The sequence below is a fragment of the Saccopteryx leptura genome, chromosome 5, assembly GCF_036850995.1.
Source record: "Saccopteryx leptura isolate mSacLep1 chromosome 5, mSacLep1_pri_phased_curated, whole genome shotgun sequence".
Lineage (NCBI taxonomy): Eukaryota > Metazoa > Chordata > Mammalia > Chiroptera > Emballonuridae > Saccopteryx > Saccopteryx leptura.
In genome coordinates this window covers 116,112,288-116,137,141 of record NC_089507.1, presented here as the reverse complement: position 1 = coordinate 116,137,141, position 24,854 = coordinate 116,112,288, and the positions used below count along the sequence as shown (strand labels likewise).

General features: G+C 36.9%; 1 protein-coding gene across 2 annotated transcripts in view; it reads right to left on the bottom strand.

Annotated features, from left to right (window-relative positions):
• Nucleotides 1-3,706: 3,706 nt before the first annotated feature.
• The window catches only part of KIF5B (kinesin family member 5B), a 56,860-nt gene continuing 35,712 nt past the window's right edge, over nucleotides 3,707-24,854 (bottom strand). Inside the window, exons 15-26 of one of the 2 annotated variants that reach the window (XM_066387277.1) lie at nucleotides 24,695-24,838; nucleotides 19,836-20,024; nucleotides 19,087-19,204; nucleotides 18,474-18,539; nucleotides 18,270-18,375; nucleotides 15,946-16,047; nucleotides 14,574-14,634; nucleotides 14,388-14,461; nucleotides 14,067-14,169; nucleotides 11,911-12,127; nucleotides 11,241-11,391; nucleotides 3,707-6,123 (exon numbers count right to left, since the gene is read on the bottom strand). In XM_066387277.1, coding sequence (XP_066243374.1) covers nucleotides 11,261-11,391; nucleotides 11,911-12,127; nucleotides 14,067-14,169; nucleotides 14,388-14,461; nucleotides 14,574-14,634; nucleotides 15,946-16,047; nucleotides 18,270-18,375; nucleotides 18,474-18,539; nucleotides 19,087-19,204; nucleotides 19,836-20,024; nucleotides 24,695-24,838 — 1,311 coding nt within the window. In that variant the 3' untranslated portion in view covers nucleotides 3,707-6,123; nucleotides 11,241-11,260. Of the gene's footprint in view, nucleotides 6,124-11,240; nucleotides 11,392-11,910; nucleotides 12,128-14,066; nucleotides 14,174-14,387; nucleotides 14,462-14,573; nucleotides 14,635-15,945; nucleotides 16,048-18,269; nucleotides 18,376-18,473; nucleotides 18,540-19,086; nucleotides 19,205-19,835; nucleotides 20,025-24,694; nucleotides 24,839-24,854 lie in introns of those variants that run through there. The other variant, XR_010751743.1, reaches the window with a different exon arrangement.

Genomic DNA, 24,854 nt, shown 5'->3' with positions numbered 1-24,854 from the left:
TTCTCAGGTTGAGCTTTTTGGGTTTATTTTTTAAAGTTCTTTTTAAAGCATTTTAATTTTATTTACTTAGTGACAGAGACAGAGTGACAAACAGGAAGGGAGATGAGAAGCATCAATTCTTTGTTGCGGCACCTTAGTTGTTCATTGACTGATTTCTCATATGTGCCTTGAATGGGGTGGCTACAGCAGACCGAGTGACCCCTTGCTCAAGCTGGCTACCTTGGGGTCTTGAACCTGGGTCCTCTGCATCCCAGTCCGATGCTCTTATCCACTGCGCCACCGCCTGGTCAGGCGAGCTTTTTGTTTTCTGTTGTCCACTGAATGACCTGCTGCTTCCTTCATCAGTAAGTATTCGACTATTTTTTCTTTATAAAATGTATTTTAATATGTTCCAAAGTTACCCCTCATCCTTTTTTAGTATTCTGGCAATGTTTACCTCGAAATTATTTCAAATTTTAGCCAGTATTCCAAGGTAAAAAATAACCGCGAGATAATTAACTTGCTAGAGAATTTTAACTCACAATTTCTTGAATCAGTGTATCCAGCTAAATATTACATCTCCCAATTTGTTTCTCATTAGCTTTTCAGATTAATCTACATAGCATTACATATATATGTTCTCTATTATCTAAAATTAAATAGAAATTTATTTTCATTTGTGGTTATTTTTCTATTTACACAGTCCTCAAATAAGGCCTATTCTCTAAAAGTATTATTTAAATGATACATTTCATAAACTGTATGTAATCCCCATAATAATCTCTTAACTTAAATACTACAAATAATTGACTTATTTCAGATGTAGCATGAGTTTGAAGAAATTCTAAGTAGAGAATTAAAAGGTTTGTAGCCAAAATTTATTAAATTTTGATAGCACTGATTTCTGAAATAGTAAATTGCATTTGATTGCAAGTTTGGATAACAGACACTATTAAATATTTTCTTATACATAGTGAATGAAAAATGTGAAAGCATAAGCATTCATAAAGAATATACTGTTTCTGTATTTATTCATCGTGTTCCATAGCTTTCAAAAATATCAAGTCCATGTCTCTTTCTGGCTGTCCTCTTCCTCCCCTCTGCCACGACTACGGACTGTCAACCTGCACACAGAGCTCTGGTCAGAAAACCGGGCTCCATCTGCCTCCCATGTTCTTGCTAGTGACACAGGCTTAATAACTAGACTCATCCAGTCACATTTAGTCTGGCAGTTACAATCATGTAGCTGTCACCCGAGGGGCAACATTTAAATCTCCAGTCATTGACTATGTCATTGGTTTAACTTTGATTCTCAGGAAAATACTCCCAAATGCCTTTGCATGGAGTAAAACCACCAAAATTCATAGTTTTTGCCAAATAATTCAGCTTTCTCTCTGCGAACTACCCTCCTCTGCCCCTTTGCTCTAGCATCTCACCAAGCTGGACTACTTATAATAGCACCAGTGTTCCCCCTCACCTGCAGTCTGGGGGTCTGCTTCATTTTTCTGGCACATTTCGTTTTTGTCCTTCAGGTACCAACTTACATGTTACCTCCACCAGGAAACCGACAACACTGACACAAAATTGGGATGTCCCTTCTGTGTCCCAATAGTGTCATTTTTTACTTGTTGTATACATGACTTGCTGCATACCTGACTCTGTGGAAATTGCTGGTTTCCCTGCCTTTTTATAGTACACGGTTGTTCAGGGATGGACCATGTGTCATCCTCATCTTGTAACTCCGGTGCATGTGACACTATCAGTGTGCAACAATGGGCAAATTATGTTTTAGTATTCTTGTGTTATATATTGCATTCTCATTCTTAACACTTAATTTTAGATAAAGAATAAAATTCATTTTTGTCCCCATTGTTGAACTTGAATCTGAATCCTATAGAGCTTATCCTGGAAGATCAATAGCTATTCAAATTTGCATCACGATTTAATTTTGAAAGCATCACAACACTGCAGAGACATTAAAGAAAGTGTGACAGGACCCAGGTTTGAAACCTCGATGTCGCTAGCTTGAGCGCGGGCTCATCTGGCTGGAGCAAGGCTCACCAGCTTGAGCCCAAGGTCACTGGCTTGAGCAAGGGGTCACTTGGTCTGCCGTAGCCGCGGGTCAAGGCACATATAAGAAAGCAATGAATGAGAAACTAAGGTACCGCAACGAAGAATTCATGCTTCTCATCGCTTTCCCTTCCTGTCTGTCCCTATCTATCTGTCACATACACACACACACACAAATTTTTACTGGACTATTTACATAATTTCTTCATTAAACATAGTATGTAAAATCTTATGAAAGAAAAAAATCTTTTTGGAGCATGAGTGTGATGAAAACTGATAGTTTTTTGTTTATTCAGTGAGAGGAGGGGATGTGGAGCAGAGAGACACTTGGGATGCGCCCAGACTGGGATCCACCTGTAAGCCCCCTAAGGGGCATCTGAGGCCTTCCTTCATTGTTCAGAAACTGAGCTCTTCTTTAGCACCTGAGAAGGGAGGCCATGGAGCCATCCTTAGCACCCAGGGTCAGCTGGCTCCAATTGAGCCATGGCTTCACAGGATAGAGAGAAAGAGAGGGAAGGGGTGGAGAAGCAGATGGGCACTTCTGTGTGCCCTGACTGGGAACTGAACCTGGGACTTCCACATACCAGGCGATACTCTACTGCTGAGCCAACCAGCCAAGACAGAATACTTCCATTCTTAACCTTTAATAAATTGATGAATTGTGTTCTGTAACATCAATGGTGGCTAAAATACCAATGAGACACCTAGATATTATTTGCCACCTGATGGTAGAATACCACCACCTGTGAGGTAATACTGCCCCTCCCAAACAAAACCAACAAAAAAATGAAGCTGATTAAATCTGTGAATCCAAAAACAAATCTGGAGAAAATACCTAAAGAAAGAGGAGTATGTTAAATGATATCAAAAGGATGCAACCAGCAAAACCTGGGAAACACTGCAAGACAAGTAACCTGGTTTTCTTTATAAACTGCAGGGGGAAAAGTAAAAAAAATAGATGAAGAGGACCTCTACTGTAATATATGGATTTTAACTGGATCATGATTCAAACAAATTAACAGAAATTGAAATTTTATTGAAAAATTATCAGTATTTGGTGATAATGGTATTTTGCTGTGTTTTAAGGAGGTATGTATTTAAAACTATATACTGAAATATTTATGAAAAGCATATAGCTAGGATTGCTTCAAGATAATATGGGATGTGTGCACAGAGTGGGGGTTATAGATGAAACAAGATTAGCCATGAGTTGATAACTGCTGAAATTGAGTGATAGGTACCTAGCACTTACATTACTTACTGTCTGCTTTCATATATGATTAAAATTTTCATAATAAATAATTTTTTTTAAAAAACCCAAAAATTCAATTACCACTAGAATCTAGGAAGTCTTTAAGTTTTCTCCATCCAGACCTGAATGACCATTGAGGAATACTGAAGAACAGACTTTAACACTTTCTTAACAAATCAGGTTCAGATGAACAGAATCCCGTCTACTCGAGAGAAGAAACACGGTGACACTTTCATTTCTAGCTCTCCATCCTTCCACCTACATATTTCTTACCTGCTTTCCAACGAATATGCAATTCATTAGGAAACAAAATATACATGAATATGACATATTAGTCACTAGCCACTGAGTTATATAAGAATCAACCTTATACTTCATCAAGTAAGATTTTAAAAAGTCATTACATTTCAAAAAAAATTTTCCTCTTTATTTAAACATAAAACACATTTATAGCATGCAAGTTAAACAAAATTATATGGCATCTTCCCAAACTATTTCTCTTTGAATGCATCTTAAAGCACTGAAAATAAACCAACATATTCCACAGGTAGACTCAGACTCTTCTATCAACTTGCTTGTGTCAAACCGAGTTATGCACAGTAGTTTTCTTAAGTTAAGCAAATAATTTAATGGATCACCATGAATAAATATTACGTTTATTTTACTGAGTTTCCCTTCTGAACCATTAATCAATACCATTCAAAGGAACGTTAATATATTCAGTCAAAAAAACCCCACAAAAAACAAACACCGAAAATTGAAATAAGTGTCCATATTCTACATGATCAGAAGTTTTCATCTATAAGAGTACATGCTATGTTATGTGTAATACCTACAGCAAAAGAGTACACTGAAAACAAATTTATGAAATTCCCTGTACACGTTGTGAGCTTAAAATTTTAAATAGAAAAAATCCATTGAGATATTTTTTAAAACCTCACATTGTATATTCTGAACCACACACTAGGTACAACTCGTTGTTACACAGCACCAATGCCCAAGATACAGCTAACAATGAAACTATCACATTCAGACAAAAGGGAAAAAATTCTGCTTCATTTATGAATATTGACAAAGAAGCAAGTTTTCATTTGCAAACAAAATATAAGTGTCTATGTGAATGCAGCCAAACATTTCTCAATTTAGAAAAGTACCAACATAATAGGCTGTAGCACTTTTATTTCAGTCTTGCTGCACCAAGGTTTCATCTCAATTTTTAGATTGTTTCTTCTGATTACTCCTAAAAGCAACAGAATCATTTTAAAGGTTGCAGACTACAGTAAAGATTTTTGACTGTTAAAAAAATAAATAAATAAATTTATCTTTTAAATCAAAAATTATATAAAAGTGGAAATTACAAGTTAAGGAAATAGAAAAATATGCCAATTATGATCTGAGTCTTCTGACTATGGCTCCAAATTTATTACAAATATGTGTATAAAACTTCTTCAAAAAGTTAATTCTGCCAACTAAATCCTAACACAGAACTTTACAAGTTTCTCTGACGGAATACCCTTATACTCCATTCTCTGCAAATTTCTGCTACTGCAGCTGCAGCCACCCCCCACCCTCATCAATGAAGCAAATATTGAACTCTTTCCCTATTACTTTTACAGCTTTCTAAAAGAAACTGTTGATTTAGTTTAATCATCTGAGGAAGGAGTGGCAAAAATAGGTACACTCAGTATTATAACATTATGGGCTATAACCAACAAAAGAATTTATTTAAGAATTATTAGTGAGTTACGACTTCTAGGCTAAACAAGAAATAAACTAGTATATGACTTAAGTGTAGCAGGTTAAAAATACCTCAAGAATTTGAGACCAAAATTTACCTACACATTTATAAATTCATCATATTTGTCTGGTTCTTCCACTTTTCTTCTCAATTTCCATAGGCTATAGATTTATATCAACGAATACAATACTAACAATATAAAATCATGTTTAATCCTATATTATCTTAATTCATTTCATATCAAGTGGATAAATTAATATTCATTCAATTCTTATATTAACTAGCAAGCTCACTCCAGAATAAAGCAAAGTATTTTCATTCCAACAAGCTATGTTGAATATAGAATTGGGGGGAAAAATACAATTCCTTTTGCAAACTCTCTTTCTTAAACTGAGATTTGTTTTCGATTCTGTAAAATATTTCCATTCAAGAAAATCCAGCAACAGGTATTTTATGACATTACAATAAAGTAGGCTTGCTCAGTCTCAAATGTCTTTAGGCAGTTTAAGGTTTCAGTGCTCAAACAGTAGTTTTCAGAAGCAAATATCAGAGAGGATACAAGTTATTTTGACTCTGAAATCATTTTAAGGGAAAATACAGTACTGACAGGATATATTTTGTGGGCATGTAGTGTTGTTAAGTGGTAAAATTTAAGACATTTAATCTAAATGTTTCATTTCCCCTAAAATAAGGAAGACATTTTAATAAGAAAAACAAGAAGCAGTAGCAGCTAGATAATTTGAGGTCAAAACATAAACACACACAAGAAACAAGTACAAAAAGCACAATCCTATATGGTACAGTTAGCTTGGCACGATAAAGACTAAATTTAAGACAAAAAAGACAAACTGTGTAATAAATAGGGCCACAGTTGTAAACTGTCATTTTTCCCTTCTAAGATGCCAAAAATGCACTCTAGTTGTGCTGGGAAGCAGCAGAGTTTACAAGAAAAGTGGGCAGAAAACAGCTGTACAGGTATAATTTATACATTTTAAAAAGTTATAATTCTATTTAATTCTCAAGGGATAAAGGTTATAGTCACTGAACAGTCACTTGATATTATGTCCTCTTCATACTTCAACACCTGTAAATGGAAGAAAGCATATGGAAGATTTTTTATTTGCATAACACTTGTGTTTGAAATAATCATGAAAGAAATTATTTCAGCCAATAGCTTTGACCACTTTTCCTCCCCAAATTTAAAAAAAGATAATATTTCTTCTATAATTTACCTCTTAAGTAGAGCTATTTACAAACAGTATAAAAGGGTCAGTTCTTCATTTGTTTTTATTTTTCCCAAGAGAACTAAAAGTAAGCTGATGTATAAATTATATTTAAAAAAGAAAAAAAACAGATGAAAAGCAGCCAACAGTGTCAGTGACATTTCTTTTGTGTGTGTGATAGAGGGAGTGACAGAGAGAGGGACAGATACAAAGAGGCAGGAAGGGAGAGAGATGAGAAGCATCAATTCTTCGTTATCGCACCTTAGTTGTTCAGTGATTGCTTTCTCATATGAGCCTTGACCAGGGTATTACAGCAGACCGAGTGACCCCTTGCTCAAGCCAGCAATGTTGGGCTTCAAACCCCTTTGGGCCCAAGCCAGTGACCATGGGATCCCATGTTCAAGCCAGCGACCCCGCGCTCAAGCTGGTGAGCCTGCGCTCAAGCCACCAACCTCAGGGTTTTGAACCTGGGTCCTCTGCATCCCAGTCGGATGCTCTGTCCACTGTGCCACCACCTGGTCAGGCATCAGTGACATTGTTAAGCTAAGGTCTATTAACTAGCAATGTTATATATACTGCTCACAAAAGTTAGGGGATATTTTATAGCTTCATATTCATTTTGAAATATCCCCTAATTTTTGTGAGCAGTACATATGGTAGCTATTAAAAAAAAGGGGAGAGAGGTGTGAAGGGATGGGGTACATAGAAGGTACATATGGTAAGAGAGTGACAGTAAAATAAACAATTTCAGCAGCTGTTACCTGGAGGCATCCTTGTGTTAAACTACTTACAAATGACTCAACTATCAAAGTATTATGTAAGCTAAAAGACAAGCCATGTAAAATTGCGTGCACTAAAGGTATCAATATTATTAAAATTACATTGTCATTGTTCTCAAAAAGAACCCCAGTGTTTTTTCTTGATAATTAAAAGAATAATTTAAAATTTTCTCCAGTTTTTTCCCAGTAATTTACCACTTAAATAGATTACATGCTCCTCAATCATGGTTTAAGACTGACTAATGTACAAGTTAAAAAAAACAACTACTACAATCTTTGGACCAGCAATAAGACAAACTTGTAGATTTATATTTTTAATTACTTCAGGTCTTGAAAACCTAGGTTAGCAAGGTTAGCAATCTCCCTCATGAGCTGAGTACACTGGGATCAGCATTCTACGCAAATAAGGTATGAGTTCAAAGGTTACATATGAATTGTAATCTGAGTACAATATCCAAAAAGGATAAACTTTTATCTGTATCTGTATTTTATGCTTCAAAGAGACCCTTGCTTTATGTCCTACTTCCTGAAAAGGACTTGGTCTGTACTAGGTAATAACATTGTTTTAAAAAGATTTATTTATTGATTTTACAGAGAAGAGAAAGGGGTGGGGAGTGAGAGGTTATCAACTCATAGCTGCTTCACTTTAGTTCACTAATTGCTTATCACATGTGCCTTGACTGGCAAGCCCAGGGTTTTGAACTGATGACCTCAGTGTTCCAAATCAATGCTTTATCTACTGTGCCACCACAGGCCAGGCAGTAATGATATTTTAACTTGTGTAATTATTTTTTTAAAGATTTTATTTATTGATTTTGCGGGAGGGCGGGTGAGCAGAAAGTATCAACTTATAGTAGTTGCTTCTTTTATATGCCTTGACCCAGCAAGCCCAGAGTTTCAAACCCGTGACCTCAGCATTCCAGATCAACACTGGATCCACTGAGCCACCATAGGTCAGGCAACTTGTGTAATTCTTAAGAATGACTTCCATTTTACTAATAAAGAGGTGCATAAATAACATCATTTTGTTCAACATCGTTTATTTCATTATAATGTTGATAAGATGCCATAAGAACTTTAATTTTTGTTTATATCAGGGGTAGTCAGCCTTTTTATACCTACTGCCCACTTTTTTATGTTAGTAGTACAATTTTCTAACTGTCAACCGGTTCCACAGTAATGGTGATTTATAAAGTAGGGAAGTAACTTTACTTTATAAAATTTATAAAGCAGAGTTACAGCAAGTTAAAGCATATAACAATAATTACTTACCTAGTACTTTATGTCGGATTTTCGCTAAGTTTGGCAAAATAAGTCTTTATAAAACAACTTACATTAGTTAAATCTATCTTTTTATTTATACTTTGGTTGCTCCGCTACAGCCCACCATGAAAGCTGGAACACCCCACTAGTGAGCGGTAGGGACCAGGTTGATTACCACTGGTTTATATCAATCAGCCAGTGTTAAAATGGGTCTTACTGTTTTGCTTAAAGTCAAGGAATCTATACAAATAGTGTTAGTGAGAACTTCCTATTTTCCAAAGAGGGAAAACAGAAGTCATCCCTAACTGGCAGAAAAACTAGCTGATATTGTGTCTACTAATAACATATTAAGCACATATTACCTATCATGCAGTCTTGTTAAAAAGGTTTGCACTGAGTCTAATAAACGCTTGTAATATAGAGAATAGCAGAACAAGGCAACTACACATAAAATAATGAAACATATCCAGAAGGTGGCATTTGGCCAAAATAACCAGCCAGTCTCTTCAGTAAGTCAATGTCATTAAAAAGGGATGCTTCTAGATTAAAAGAGACTTCAGGGATTTAACCAAATATCAACAGGAGCCCTAATTTAGACCAGTGGTTTAGAGCAGTGGTTTCCAAACAGTGTGCTGCCAAGAACTTTTAAAACATGTACTAGCTGACAATTTGGTCAAAGGCACTGATCTCTTTTCCCCTTAGACTGTCAAATAAAATAATGACAACAGCCACACAATAGTCATCTGGTGTAAATGAGTCAAAACTATATTTTTTTGTCAGATCAGCAAAAAGTATATTTTTTGGTGTGCTGCAGAATTTTAGCAATTAGTTTATGTGTGCTGTGAGATGAAAAAGGTTGAAAATCATTGGTTTAGACACATCAGCACTCTAAGGACTTGAGAAAATGGAAGTCTGAATATATGTTGGTATTAATTAGAATGCATTAAAATGTTTTAGTTCTTTAACAATATTTTGTTAATAATAATGTAGCTATTAAGAAAAATGTTTTAGAGATACATTAAACAAATCATGAATACATAATTCATTTTTACACTAAAGAATTTTATAAGGAGTCAAAATGAGAAATCACTAAAAAAAAGTAACTTGCTGAAGTTCATTCATGAAAGTAGAAAAGTTAGGATTCAAACTCAGAACTTTTCAAGTCCTTACTCTTTTCACTTGACTATTACTGCGTGGACAAAAAATTATATTATCCTTCAGAATATTGCTTAATTCTCCACTCAAACTAAGAGCCAACGTTACATAAAATGCCAAAGTAAAACCAAGAAAGATTAAAGTAAAGTGATTTTAGAATGTATCAGGAACAAGCACCATAATTACCTAGTATTTTTAGTTTCCAAAATACCTACACACCTAGGTCTTCCTAAATCATTAAAATCTGAGTTCTTGCCATATGATAATATATTAGGCAGCTATTAACTAATTAGATTGTAGAAAAAATGTTCAGAATATATTACTGAAATAAAGAAGCAGGCTATAAAGTGGCGTTGCACATATAGGAGTAGTATGTTATCAGAACCTTTATCAACAGTTTAAAACGTATGTAAATAAAGCTCTACAAAGATATAAACAATAGGGGAGGGAAGTGAGAGACTGGATGAAAGAAGGTGCAACAATTAGCCAAAACCACATATACATAACACAGAGGGTGGCAATAGCCAGGGGGAGGAGGGAGGGAGGTAGAAGTAAGAGGAAAAGGGCAAACTGGAGAAAAATAAGAACCCAAGCAAAGACGCTTTGCTTGGGGCAGAGGGTGTGAGCTGTGGTGTGTTGTCGGTGTTATAACAAGCTGTACACTTAAAATCTGTATGGTTTAGCGAATCATGTTATTCCAATGAATTAAAACAAAAACAAAAAAATGATACACACAATATATCTAGTGGTATCTTAGATGATATTTATGTCTATTTTGTGATAGTTTTTAATACCCTGCAAGAAATAGATATTATTTATATAGTTAAAAACCAAGCAAATAAATATACGAGAACTCATACATCTGTTTGGAAAGGACCACAAATAACTCATATGTGGGCCAATAATATATGGAAAAAAATTCAACTTCATTAATAAACCAATGAAATCCTTATGTTGGCTTATTATATCAGAAGCTTAAAAACTATTAAAACTCAATGCTGGCAAAAATCCAACAAAATGGACAATGTCTTTGTCTAAAATGCAACTTGGCACAATCTTTTAAGAGCCTGAAAAAGGTTCACTTTCTTGCAATTCAACTTTTGGGATTCATCTGAAAAAAACTAAAAGGTGAGAGGGTATAAAAAGATTTTCACATTTCAAATTTCACGTGCAGAAATTTCAAATATGGAAAAAAATTAACATTTAATTACATGTCCCATACAAGGAAACAGTGATAAACCATGGTATATCTATTACACAGAACAGCGGTATCTTTTTTAAATGATCCATTGTTAGGTTAAGAATATAACTTTGAATAAATCTATGTAAATTATGAAAAAAGACTAGAAGAAATTGTGCCGTTACTTTTATAATTATGTACGTTAAGAAAATCATGCCTGACCATGGATAGAGCACCGGCCTAGGATGCTGAGGACCCAGGTTCGAAACCCCAAGGTTGCCGGTTTGAGTGCGGACTCATCAGCTTAAGCGTGGGATCATATACATGAATGACTCCATGGTTGCTGGCTTACACAAGGGGTTACTGGCTTGGCTGGAGCTCCCCAGTCAAGGCACAAATGAGAAAGCAATCAATGAACAACTAAGGTGCTGCAACTATGAACTGATGCTTCTCATCTCATTCCCTTCCTGTCTGTCCTTCTCTCTCTCGCTTAAAAAAAAATCATGACACTAACATGAGAATCCAAAAAAGTATATAATGACCAAAGGTTGAACATTTCCATTTATACCTATAATTCAGAAGTCAGACATAAGTGACAAACCTGTGGATAACATGTAATGCCTACACTTGTTTGCTTCCTCCACCTCGTACTGCCACTGGCTGGCTGTTCAGAGTCAATGCTCCCCCTCCACGAACTGCACTTGGATGGGTTGGAGAAGCTGCTGGATGTTGCCCAGGACGAATAGGTTTAGCTAATACAAAAAACAAAAACTGACTTTAGAATAAATCTTAACAAATAACTGTTAAAAGCTTTTTAGGTCTCTTCTCTTTATTTACAACAAATTCTTAAGTGTTTTGTTTTTCTCTGCCTTCTCATTCAATTTCTCTTTTCAGTCACATCCTTTTTCTCCACGACCTCCACAATCATCAGCTTTTTAAAAACATCTTAACCTTCATCAGTGATTATTCTGAAGCGTGAAATAATGCTGACTTATTTTCTTGCAATTCTTTCTGCTTTAATAACATTACTTAATATAGTTTTTATCTCCTATCCTTGGCTATTGTCCCATGCTTATCTAGTTCTTAGACTCTTAATGTAGTTATTCCTCAATTTTGTGCTGCTTTCCCAACAATGTCCCTTTTTGGAAAGCTAAAAAATAAAAACAGACAAATACCATCATTACAGCACACAGCTAATCAGATTATATTGTCAAGTAAATGGAAACATTCTAACCAAGTAAGGTTTAAAGGTTTTCATGTGCTCTACTAACCAATCTGTGCAGAGTGTCCTCTCCTGGCCATGTTCTTTGACCTGACAGCCTCCTTTATGCGGTCTACTTCTTGCTGATAGCGTCTGCGGTCACGAGATGCGTTTTCTTTGGCCTCTTTCAGCGCGGACTCCAGAGCTTTCACTCTCTCAGCTGTAGCTCTCAACCGCTTCTCCAACTTAGGAAGTTCACAGCGAAGATCTGCATTATCACGTACCAACTAAAGGTACATAAAGAAAAGCAGGATTCTACCTTTAACAAGATACTTTGAGAAAGTAGGCATAGTTCATAATGTCTCTAGAAAAGGACTACTTTTTTTTTTTTTTTTTACAAAGACAAAGAGTCAGAGAGAGGGATAGACAGGAACGGAGAGATGAGAGGCATCAATCATCAGCCTTTCGTTGTGCATTGTGACACCTTAATTGTTCATTGACTGCTCTCCCATACATGCCTGACCGCGGGCCCTCAGCAGACCAAGTAACCCCTTGCTGGAGCCAGCGACCTTGGGCTCAAGCTGGCGACCTCAGGGTCTCGAACCTGGGTCTTCAGCATCCCAGTCCGACGCTCTAACCACTGCGCCACCACCCGGTCAGGCAGGACTACATTTTATAGTAAGGTTTTCAATTACCTAACTTAATTTAGGCAGCAACAAGCAAGAAATACATATACCCATACATATAATATACACATATTTCTTATGAAGATAGAATTTCATTTAAATTTTTTGAGGGGGTTCTTTCCCCTACTAATCAATGACAATACAGTGTTAGGTCTCTTCAGGAAGATACTAATCTGGTGGAAATGAACATCCTTTCAGACCCATAAATTTAGCAAGCCCCTTAATAACAGAACTGAAAACAAAAAAGACTAACATTTCTTTAACCTTACTCTAGTGCAAACACCTAGTGTAAATACCCGGTTAACAATAATGAAGATATACAATTTAGTGTGCTAAAAAATAATTCTTTTAAGTAATTAAATCACTTATGAAGTCATAATTAAAAATAAGACATGGTAAGCATTATTTTCTTTTTCTTTTTTTTCCCTGAAGCTGGAAATGGGGAGAGACAGTCAGACAGACTCCCGCATGCGCCCGACCGGGATCCACCCGGCACGCCCACCAGGGGGCGATGCTCTGCCCCTCCGGGGGGTCGCTCTGTCGCGACCAGAGCCACTCTAGCACCTGGGGCAGAGGCCAAGGAGCCATCCCCAGCGCCCGGGACATTTTTGCTCCAATGGAGCCTCGGCTGCGGGAGGGGAAGAGAGAGATAGAGAGGAAGGAGAGGGGGAGGGGTGGAGCAGCAGATGGGCGCTTCTCCTGTGTGCCCTGGCCGGGAATCGAACCCGGGACTTCTGCACGCCAGGCTGACGCTCTACCACTGAGCCAACCGGCCAGGGCCAGCATTACTTTTTTAAAAATACAAACTGCTTCATATTAATGTATTTCCTGCTTGGGCCATTAAATATAAAAGGACAAAGAAAAATTGCATTTCAGCTGCAGAAACTTATTTATCAGAAAATTTTAACTATCATGAATAAATTAAGAAAACTGACCTAAAATTCCAAAAATATTTTCATTGGCCTCTTTTGATAAAGGGTTGTTAAAAATATTAACTTCCCTAAAAATTGCTAGTTGTTTTTTTACATACATTCCTGAAAAAATAAGGGAATGGCTTGATAAAATAAGAAAATTCGCCCTGGCCGGTTGGCTCAGTGGTAGAGCGTCAGCCTGGCGTGCAGGAGTCCCGGGTTCAATTCCCGGCCAGGGCACACAGGAGAGGCACCCGTCTGCTTCTCCACCCCTCCCCCTCTCCTTCCTCTCTGTCTTCCTCTTCCCCTCCTGCAGCCGAGGCTCCACTGGAGCAAAGATAGCCCGGGTGCTGAGGATGGCTCCATGGCTTCTGCCTCAGGCGCTAGAATGGCTCTGGATGCAACAGAGCGACGCCCCAAAGGGGCAGAGCATCACCCCCTGGTGGGCATGCCAAGTGGATCCGGTTGGGCGCATGCGGGAGTCTGTCTGACTCTCCCCGTTTCCAGCTTCGGAAAAATGCAAAAAAGGGAAAAAAAAGGAGAAAATAATAAAAATTCAAAATACTGCCGCTCTTCAGTTTTTTCATTCTTACAGTTTTGCAGCTACCACAAAACATAGTCTTTATTACCTGTTTATGCACTTTAGTGAGTTGTTCAAGATTATTTTCAAGAAAGGAGATTTTCTGTTTCTGAGCGGCACTGCCTCCGGTGTCATCAGAATCAATCTCTGCACTTTAAGTAAAGAAGGGTGATAAAAAAAAAAAAAGGGTGATGGATGCTATGAACAAATTTAAAGCTAAACAAAACAAACAAACCCAAAACACTTAATCTTCACTAAACAAAAATTGTTATGACAACATAAAATTATTTCACTTATGCATGCAAAGAATTACTCACCTATGTAGGTACCATTTATATACCAATACCCACACTCAGAAGAATTTAATTACCTTTTTTTTACTCTGGTGGCTAGGTCCTGAACAAAAAGCTTCCGCAGGTTGTGTAGAGTCTGAAGTTCTTTTGCCTTGAAATAAGAACAGCAGGTTTTTTTAGAGTTCAGACTTCATATTTAGTATAACCCAGGGGAAATACCATTAAACATTCTCCAATCCTATTTATTTTCAAGTTTTTCTTACCACTGTCTCTTCCAAACCCTTCAAGTCTTGTCTTGCTTGTTCTCGTCTATCTTGCATAACCCTAGACAGGGGAAGAATATGCATGTAAGGTTTTCAACTTAAAAGTCCATAAAATTCTAGTTTTATTTAGTACAAGAATTGAAACAAACACTTATATAAAAGTATTCTTGAATTCAAATAAATGAAAGAAACTTTATTCATGTTGTATCTTACAAAGATATTTTTATAATGCCTACAAGACCTTCTAAAGTCATTATTAGAAGAAAATTCTCCTATACAGCAATAGAAGAGATAAATTAAAACGTGGCAGGCCTGACCAGGCGGTGGCACAGTGGATAGAGTGTCGGAATGGGATGCGGAGGACCCAGGTTCGAGACCCCGAGGTCGCCAGCTTGAATGCGGGCTCATCTGGTTTGAGCAAAGATCACCAGCTTTGACTCAAGGTCGCTGGCTCAAGCAAGGGGTTACTCAGTCTGCTGTAGCCCCATGGTCAAGGCAGATATGAGAAAGCAATCAATGAACAACTAAGGTGTCGCAACAAAAAACTAATGATTGATGCTTCTCATCTCTCTTCGTTCCTGTCTGTCCCTATCTCTCTCTCTCTCTCTGACTCTGTCTCTGTAAAAAAAAATAAAATAAAAATAAAAAATTAAAATGTGGCAGAATCAAAAGAGCAAGAAGTGGTTCTTACTTATATTTCTATGTCACACACAGCATACTGCTTTTGCCCAAAATAATTCTGATTAATTGGTACAGTTTATGAATTATTGAAATTAAAATATTCTACACACTGTACTTAAAATTAATATAAATAAATTATGGCTGAGATTCCGCTGACTATTAATAAAATCAATTCTTGAGCAGGTCCTGCTAATGTTACCGTTCTAACAGCAGCTCATTTACAAATTATCTTGTAAATTCCAAGGTATGTGAAAATTATGAGTTTTCTATCTATCTGCTCAGCTTCTAGAAAACTGAGCATTGACTCTTAATAAATTAGAAAAAGTAAACAGTGAAAAACCTCTTGTTCAAAAAACAAGGTTAAAACAATATTCCTTTGTGCAAGATCAATTGGGACAAAAATTCGGTTTTTATGACAGATCAATCTTAAAGTAAAATGGTGGCACAGAAATAGCAAGCAGGTCGACAAAACAGAAATCTGAATCTTGACCTCCACTGAAATACAAGACCTTGCTTTCACTAAAGTACAAGAATACATTGTAGGTTTTTAGGTATAAATCAAACACTGAAGACAGTAAGAAAAACACTCTTTGTCCTATGCAAAGTGAAAAATATATCCACTGGATATACCCAATAGTAATGTCTACAACACTCTAATTAATCTTAAACTTGAATTGAAACATTTACTCACGTGAGTTCATGTAGTTTTCTGCTCTTTTCCTGATCTGTAGCTTTCAACTTCTCATGTTCTACTCTCAGACGTTCCTGCTCTAACATCATTTTCTGGTTTTGGCTGAAAAAAGAAAAAAAATCAACACCTGTTTTCTGAATGTTGTCATTAAAACTTTTCATACTCTTATTCTATAATCTCACCATTCAAACAACCAAGGCGCCCTGTGATCTCATCTACCACAGAGGGAGTAAGAGTACCTGGCTACTTTCAGCTATATAATGCTTTTCATATTTTGGTTTAAAACCATGATTTTTTTTTTTTAATTTATCTGAAGTTGGAAACTGGGAGACAGTCAGACAGACTCCCACATGTGCCCGACCGGGATCCACCCGGCATGCCCACCAGGGGGGTGATGCTCTGCCCATCCTGGGGCGTCGCTCTGCCGCAATCGGAGCCATTCTAGCGCCTGAGGCAGAGGCCACAGAGCCATCCTCAGTGCCCGGGCAAACCCTGCGCCAATGGTGCCTTGGCTGCGGGAAAGGAAGGGAAGAGAGAGACAGAGAGGAAGGAGAGGGGGAGAGGTGGAGAAGCAGATGGGTGCTTCCCCTGTGTGCCCTGGCCAGGAATCGAACCCGGGACTCCTGCATGCCAGGCCAACTCTCTACCGCCGAGCCAACTGGCCAGGGCGATTTTGTTCTTTTTTATTGTTCATCTCCCCAAATCCTTGTCCCTAAATCCATACATATCAATAATAACATCCACATCCAAGCTTTGTCTTCATTTTTTCTGATGCTTCTCATGATCCTACTCAAATTATGATTTAGATGCAGACCTCCAACTTCCATAAATTATGTGCTATTAAATGCATACATTTATAAAAGTGGGAAAAATGTCTTCTTGATAAATGAAGAAGACTTCTATTTAAAAAAAATTTTTTAAGCCCACAGTGTCCAATAAGGTTATTGTCAGTTAAGATTTTTTTTTTAATTGTTTTTTTTTTTTTTCATTTTTCTGAAGCTGGAAACAGGGAGAGACAGTCAGACAGACTCCCGCATGCGCCCGACTGGGATCCACCCAGCACGCCCACCATGGGGCTACGCTCTGCCCACCAGGGGGCGATGCTCTGCCCATCCTGGGCGTCACCATGTTGCGACCAGAGCCACTCTAGCGCCTGAGGCAGAGGCCACAGAGCCATCCCCAGCACCCGGGCCATTTTTGCTCCAATGGAGCCTTGGTTGCGGGAGGGGAAGAGAGAGACAGAGAGGAAAGCGCGGCGGAGGGGTGGAGAAGCAAATGGGCGCTTCTCCTGTGTGCCCTGGCCGGGAATCGAACCCGGGTCTTCCACACGCTAGGCCGACGCTCTACCGCTGAGCCAACCGGCCAGGGCCTTCAGTTAAGATTTTTTTAAAAGAAAGGAAATGGTTAAGGAAATTGTGGTTTCTATTTACACTACTGGCTGACGTTGGGTTTTCTTTTCTTCACTGAATAGTTACATCAAAAGTTCCCAAAAATATGCATGACTGGGCAGTGGCGCAGTGGATAGAGTGTCGGACTGGGATGCGGAAGACCCAGGTTCAAGACCCTGAGGGTCACCAGCTTGAGCGTGGTCTCATCTGGTTTGAGCAAAGCTCACCAGCTTGGACCCAAGGTCCTTGGCTCGAGCAAGGGGTTACTCGGTCTGCTGTAGCCCCATGGTCAAGGCAGATATGAGAAAGCAGTCAATGAACAACTAAGGTGTTGCATCGAAAAACTAATGCTTCTCATCTCTCTCCATTCCTGTCTGTCTGTCCCTCTCTCTGACTCTCTGTGCAAAAAAAAAAAAAAAAAAGTTCCCAGGAACTCAGAAGTTGTACTAACAAATGAAAAAAATTATTTTTCAAGTCAAAAATTATAATTTCCTTGTCTAAATAGTCAATCTTTCTGAGTTAGTGTAGAAATATGCTATGAAAACATGCAGTTGGGGTAAACAATAAGAGACAGAGAGGCGCCTTAGGGCAAAGGCTCTGAATGGACAAGAGTCCATGGCCTCTGACCCTGTGCTGGAAATAGCAAAACAGCAGGATAAGATTCAATAACATAAATAGCTAGACTCTCAGAACAGAGATTAGAAGTCAGCATGTTCTTTGTCCTTTACCCACTGAAAACAACTTTTGTCTGTTTCCTTGAGTTTTTTTTAACTGGCTAATAAATATCTGAGTAAGGCTGGGGATGGGGAGTCAGTGCTTTGGTCTGAGGACCAGGGCTGTTGCTTCCCCTTGGCCACCTGGAGCATCTCATCTCTGGGCAGTTCATTGTCGGTGTGACAAGTTTTCAATATTTAGAGGAAAGAAAAGTATACTTACTCTTGAAGATCAGTAATAAGTTTTTCTTTTGCCTCAACTTCATCTCTCAAACTACTAATTTGTTTTTGATGAGTTTCTCTGTGGCTTTGGATCTGTTGCTCAACAGCTTGCTAAAATTATTGAAGAAAAAGGACATTAATTCAGACTAATAAAAGATTAATAATGATGGATAAAATCAGCCAAAAGAATACAATTACTTCACACTTGCCTTAACTTCATTTGCAGACTGAACCTTATTTAAGTGCTCCTTTTCCATTTCATGCACTTTCTCTGTTTGGATAGGGTGAGAAAATGAGAAGAAATAAACCTGAAAGTTCCTTATACACACCAAGGAGAAAATGGGTTTTATGAGGGATATGTGCCTTTCAGTTCCTGATTTAAACTATCCAAATGCCACACAATAAAATCTTGCGATGTTTAACAACATATTTACTAATAATTTTTTATTTAAATCTCTTATGTTGATATTATCGTTTCATTTCTTGTCTTCACCTAATGCCAAAGCAAATGGGTTAAGGCATGGTAAGTAAACGAGAAAATGAGACATCTTTGTAAGTTCCTATGTCAAGGTTTGTGTGTGTCAACCTCATATATTTGTATAACTTCATAATTTTATGGGAAATTCCCAGATTGGCTATGTCCACATTCAAACACTACTTCAAAATTATTTCAGACTATATTAAAACGTATTATTTGTTTACTATTCCAAGTTATCCAGATTCCTACTCTTCTCTATCAGTGCAAATTTACTATAATTATACTACATAGGGAAAAAAATTAATATGGATAGGACTTATTAACAATTACAAGTTAGTACCTTGAGCTCGAAGCTGGACGAGTTCTTCACTGAGGGAATCAACAGACTCCTCAAGCTGTCTTTTCTTCTGCTCCACGTTTTGAAGGTATTCAGTCAATGACTTAATTTTGGCTTCATGCTTTTGGGGAAAACGTACTGATATGAAGTGGGAAAAAAATCTCACGCACATAACTTTCTTATTAAGAATATTTGAAAATAAGTTTTATCAGTGTATATTAACATATAATATACACTTAAGGGTACTTAAACCTAATATGTTCAAGGGCCAAATTTACAATGAAAAACAATTTAAAAATGAAGTGTTCATCTACATAGCTAGTAAAATTTGCAAACAAAGGCAATGAAGGCTGAAAAAATGAGATATTCTTATTGTTTCCTCCATGACATGACCCTCTTCCCTCCATCTACAATTTCTATCTTGGTGAATGGCCTCATCAATTTACTTGGCAAAGCTAGAAAACTGGCCCTGCAGTTCTTTCCACCCTACAATTCCTCAGATTCTTCAAAAGTCACATCAGTACAATCTTCTAGTAAACCTGTATACTTAACCTATACATGTTAGCAAACATAACCCAGTTAAATTATTCATGTTACTATATGCAGCTAGACTAGGAAAAACTGATCAAATTAACTTTTTTATTTGTTACTCAAAAATAATCTACATAAGTTCATTTTACTTAAAACTTTTACAATAAGTAAAATTTACATATAGCTGTTCAAAAAAACAACCTTTGTTTGTTAATACATACTTGAGAGATGCGGAGCTGGCATGCTGCTAACTCCTTCTCATTCTCTTCCATTTTCTGGTTGCTCTCCGTCTGTGTGCTTTCTAGTTGTTTGCAGCGTTTGACCATCGTTTTCACTTCTGACTTCATTTTGCTAATGTAGAGCCGTGCAACAGTGAACTCTTCATCTATCATGCCGGTCCCCTCAGGCTGCTGTGAGAGCACAGTGGAGGAAAAAAAAGGACACAATGTCCAGTGTGTATTTACTACATTAGACTCAAACCTTAGAACAAAATTAAATGTATTTTAATATTACCCAATATTCATAGGAAGTCTGGAAGTTTATTAAATATTGTTTTATTTTAATAAAGGGTAAATAATATAATATAGAGCTCAATTTTTGCCTTCCTCTCTAAACTTCATGCTAATACACGCCTGCAATGGAAAAAAGAACGCACACCTAAAAACAAACAAAACCCCTGATGAACTCTGCCTCTTTCAGTATCTGGATTTCTCCTTCACAGGTCCTTTTCAGTAACTCTTATTGTCAATCACGTGTGACTCCCAGTTTAAAACTGAACAGACGAGGATGCTCAGGTGGCACAGAAAGGGTGACTTTTAAAGCTCACCAAAAAGAAATTGTAGTTACTGTACATTCCATAATTTCACAGGTTTGACTATAAAATTCCAGTATAATATTGAGTGCGAAAGTTAAGCGGAGCTTGAGAAGAAAAAAAATAAAACTGTCTTTATTTATAGATGACATGTTTATTAAAGAAATTCCAGGAACTAATAAGCCATCATAGTAACGTGGCAGAATATGAGCTTAACGTACTAAAGTGAATTACTTTTCTATAGTATACCAGCAATAACAAATGAAATTTGAAATTAAAAACACAGTACCATTTACATTAGCACCAAAAAGAAAATAGAAACACTTAGGTATAAATGTAACATAATACCTATTAAGATTTGTATGAGGAAACTATAAAATATAAAACACTGACAAAAGAAATCAAAGAACTAAAAAAGAAAAAAGGAAAAAAAAAGAAATCAAAGAACTAAACAGATGGTGATATTCCACATTCATGGGTAGAAATCATGTTAAAATTATCACTCCTTTCCAACTTGATCTATGTATTTAATATAATCTCAACCAAAATTCCAGCAAGATATTTTGTGAATATCAACAAACTGATTCTGAAGTTTATAAGAAAGTCAAAAGATTCTGAACAGCCAATACAAAGAACAGCAAAGTTGGAATGCTATCACTACCCAACTACAAGATTTACTATAAAGCTACAGTAATCAAACTGATGTGATAAAGGCAAAAGAATAGACAAACAAGTCACTGAAACAGACTAGAGCCCAGGAATACATGCACACAAATATACTCAATTTCTGAAAAAGGGACAAAGATAATTCAATGGGAGAAAGAATAGTCTTTTCAACAAATTTACTAGAACAAGTGGCCATCTATGTAAAACAATGAATTCTAACAGACTTTGTACCTTTCAGAAAAATTAACTCCAAATAGATCATAGACCTAAATGTAAATATAAAACTAAAAAACTTCTAGAAGAGGATATCTGGGTGACCTTGTTTGGAGAAGAGTTTTTAGACATAACACCAAAAATATAATCCATGAAAGAAAAACTTAGTAAGTTGAACTTTGTTAAAACTTCTGCTTTGCAAATGACACTGTCAAGAGAATGAAAGGACAAACAACAACGAGATAACACTATGCATCTATCAGAATGAGTTAAAACCAAAAAAATTAATGACACCAAATACTGGTAAGAATGTGAATTAACAGGAGTCTCACTCAATGATGGTGGCAATGCAAACCGATAGAGTCACTTTGGGAGTTTCTTACACAGCTAATATAGCCTTAACATACAATCATACTTGTAGGTACTTTTACGCAATTGAATTGAAAACCTTTGTTCACAGAAAATGTTGCACATGAATGTTTATAGAAGATTTATAAATGCCAAAAACTGAAAGTAACCAAGGTGTCCCTCCAATAGGTGAATGTATAAACAAATCAGTACATCCATACCACAGACTTCTTTTCAGTGATTAAAAAATGAGCTATCAAGCCACAAAAAGACCTGAAAGAACCTTAATTGCACATGGCTAAGTGAAAAAAGGCCAGTTTGAAGAGGCTATATATAAGCCCTGGCCATTGGCTCAGCAATAGAGCATCGGCCTGGCATGTGGAAGTCCCACGTTAGATTCCCAGTCAGACCACACAGGAGAAGTGAACTATCTCCTTCTCCTCCTTCCCCGCTTTCTCCTCTCTCTCCCCCTCCCACAGCCATGGCTCTACTGATTCAAGCATGTCAACCCCAGGCGCTGAGGACAGCTCCATGGAGCCTCTGCCTCAAGTGCTAAAATACCTGTTTTGAGCATGGCCCCAGATAGGGGTTGCAAGTGGATCCCAGCTAGGGCGCATGAGGGAGTCTGCCTATTTCCCCTCCTCTCACTTAAAAAAAAAAGAAAGAAAATAAGAAAGAAAGAAAATGCTACATACTGTATGATTCCAACCAAATAAAATTTTAGAAAAGGTAATGTTATTGAAATCTTTTTAGATCAATGTTAGTTAAAGCTTCAGGAAAGAGGGATGACTAGGTAAAGCACAGAAGATGGTAGGGGATGTGAAAGTGGTAAAATTATTCTATGACACTGTATGTCAAAATCCATAAAACTGTACACATAAAGAGTGAAGCATAATGTAAAAACACAAAACAAGTTCAGTGGAGCTCAGCAGGGTTTAACTGATAACAGGAAAAAAATTATGTGCAAATGACAAAAAACACTGGGGATTTATAGATTTTTAAAAGAAATCTATCTGCAAGGACCTGCTTTCAAAAGGCTTTAAGACAGGGGTAGTCAACCTTTTTATACCTACTGCCTACTTTTGTATCCCTGTTAGTAGTAACATTTTCTAACCGCCCGCTGGTTCTACAGTAATGGTGATTTATAAAGTAGGGAAGTAACTTTACTTTATAAAATTTATAAAGCAGAGTTACAGCAAGTTAAAGCATATAATAATAATTACTTACCAAGTACTTTATGTCAGATTTTCGCTGTTTGGCAGAATAAATCTTTATAAAACAACTTACTATAGTTAAATCTTTTTATTTATACTTTGGTTGCTCCGCTACCGCCCACCATGAAAGCTGGAACACCCACTAGTGGGCAGTAGGGACCAGGTTGACTACCACTGCTTTAAGAATATAGTGAAAAAAGCAGTCTGGGAGTCAGGGAGCCTGTACTTGATCACTCTGCCACTGAACATAAGCCATTTCCATTCTTTATTTTCTGTCTTAATCACTTTTTCACCTAGATTAAGATTATTTGAACATGAAATAAAAAGATTTTTCTAAAAGGAAGCCGCAAATCTACAAAGCAAATTTTGAACACCTTTCAAGTGCTCAGTGATATGAAATAATTCTACTTCTCCACCCCCAAAGACTCCCACATAACTGTAACATTTCCCATTATTTTACCATGAAAAGGACAGGACAGTATGTTCAGACTGATGGTGAAGAGAGATCAAGTGAAGTCAACCAGTATTTTAACAGTAACTTTTCCTTTCTTTCAATGAGGTGAGGGAATATTAAGAAATGGCACACAAGGAAAGAGGTTTCAAGAATCCTTGCCTCCATCAACAGACAGGAGCTATGAATAACAACCAATAGAAGGAACATAAGCTCCATGATGAAAACCTTTATTTCATTTTCAATTCTTGTTAAACTTGGCTTCTTATGTGCTCTCACATAAACCCAAGTATAAATTTGTTCAGTTTGTAGTTATAATTAGGCTTTAATCAAAAGATAAAGTCCAAATAAATACTTATGCAATATAAAAAACCTTCATGATATATGCATGGTTTTTTTTTTTACAGAGACAGGGAGAGAGTCAGAGAGAGGGATAGATAGGGACAGACAGATAGGAACGAAGAGAGATGAGAAGCATCAATCATTAGTTTATCGTTGTGACACTTCAGTTGTTCATTGATTGCTTTCTCATATGTGCCTTGACCGTGGGGCTACAGAAGACCAAGTAACCCCTTGCTCGAGCCAGCAACGTTGGGTCCAAGCTGGTGAGCCTTGCTCAAATCAGATGAGCTCACGCTCAAGCTGGCAACCTCGGGGTCTCAAACCTCAGTCCTCGGCATCCCAGTCCGATGCTCTATCCACTGCGCCACTGCCTGGTCAGGCTGATATATGCATGTTTTACAGTTAAGAGTAATAGTTTACCTTTTTGGTCTAAATTTTAAAATCTACCTTGTCACTAAAAATTTTTTTAACCACATGCCTAGTGATAACACAACCAATATTATTATCTATAAAAGAGGTAATAGAAAAGAAAAAGGCATACAGAAACTAAGTATGGCCAAATTTTCATAACTGATAACCTAGATTCATTTTTATTATTTTTCATAATAAAAATTTCACAATAAATTTTTAAAAATTAATCAGCAATGGTAGTCTTTTTCTTTATAAACAGTTACAGCAACTACAGGCCAATTCATTTATTAGTTTACTCCCTGAGCTCATCTTCATTATTGTTCCAATTATTTATTTTCATGTATGGCAATTCATTAACATAATTTCTAAGTGCAAAATCTTTATACAGTAGAAACTATACATAGAGTCCAACTAAATGCTACTCGCTGAATATACATCCACTCAAATACCCATTCTTTTTTTCTCATCTATTTAAAATAAAGATAATACTATTCATCTATTACACATGACTATAATGAGGAAGAGCTAGCTAATGGATTAAAAAAACTTAGTAAAAAAATTTAGTATACAAAAGTATGAGCTACATGCAGGAAATGAAACTTCATATTTGGTTATATCATTTACCTTTACATCATTATTTCCTACAGCAATTCCTATTTCTGCCAGGTCTTTCAGTAAAGATGCCATCATCTCAGCAGCTCGTTTTTTCTGATGGTTAGTCATTTCCTTAAGTTTCTGAAGCTCAGCATCTATACTTGCTAAAGTCGCCTAGTAAATCCAAATA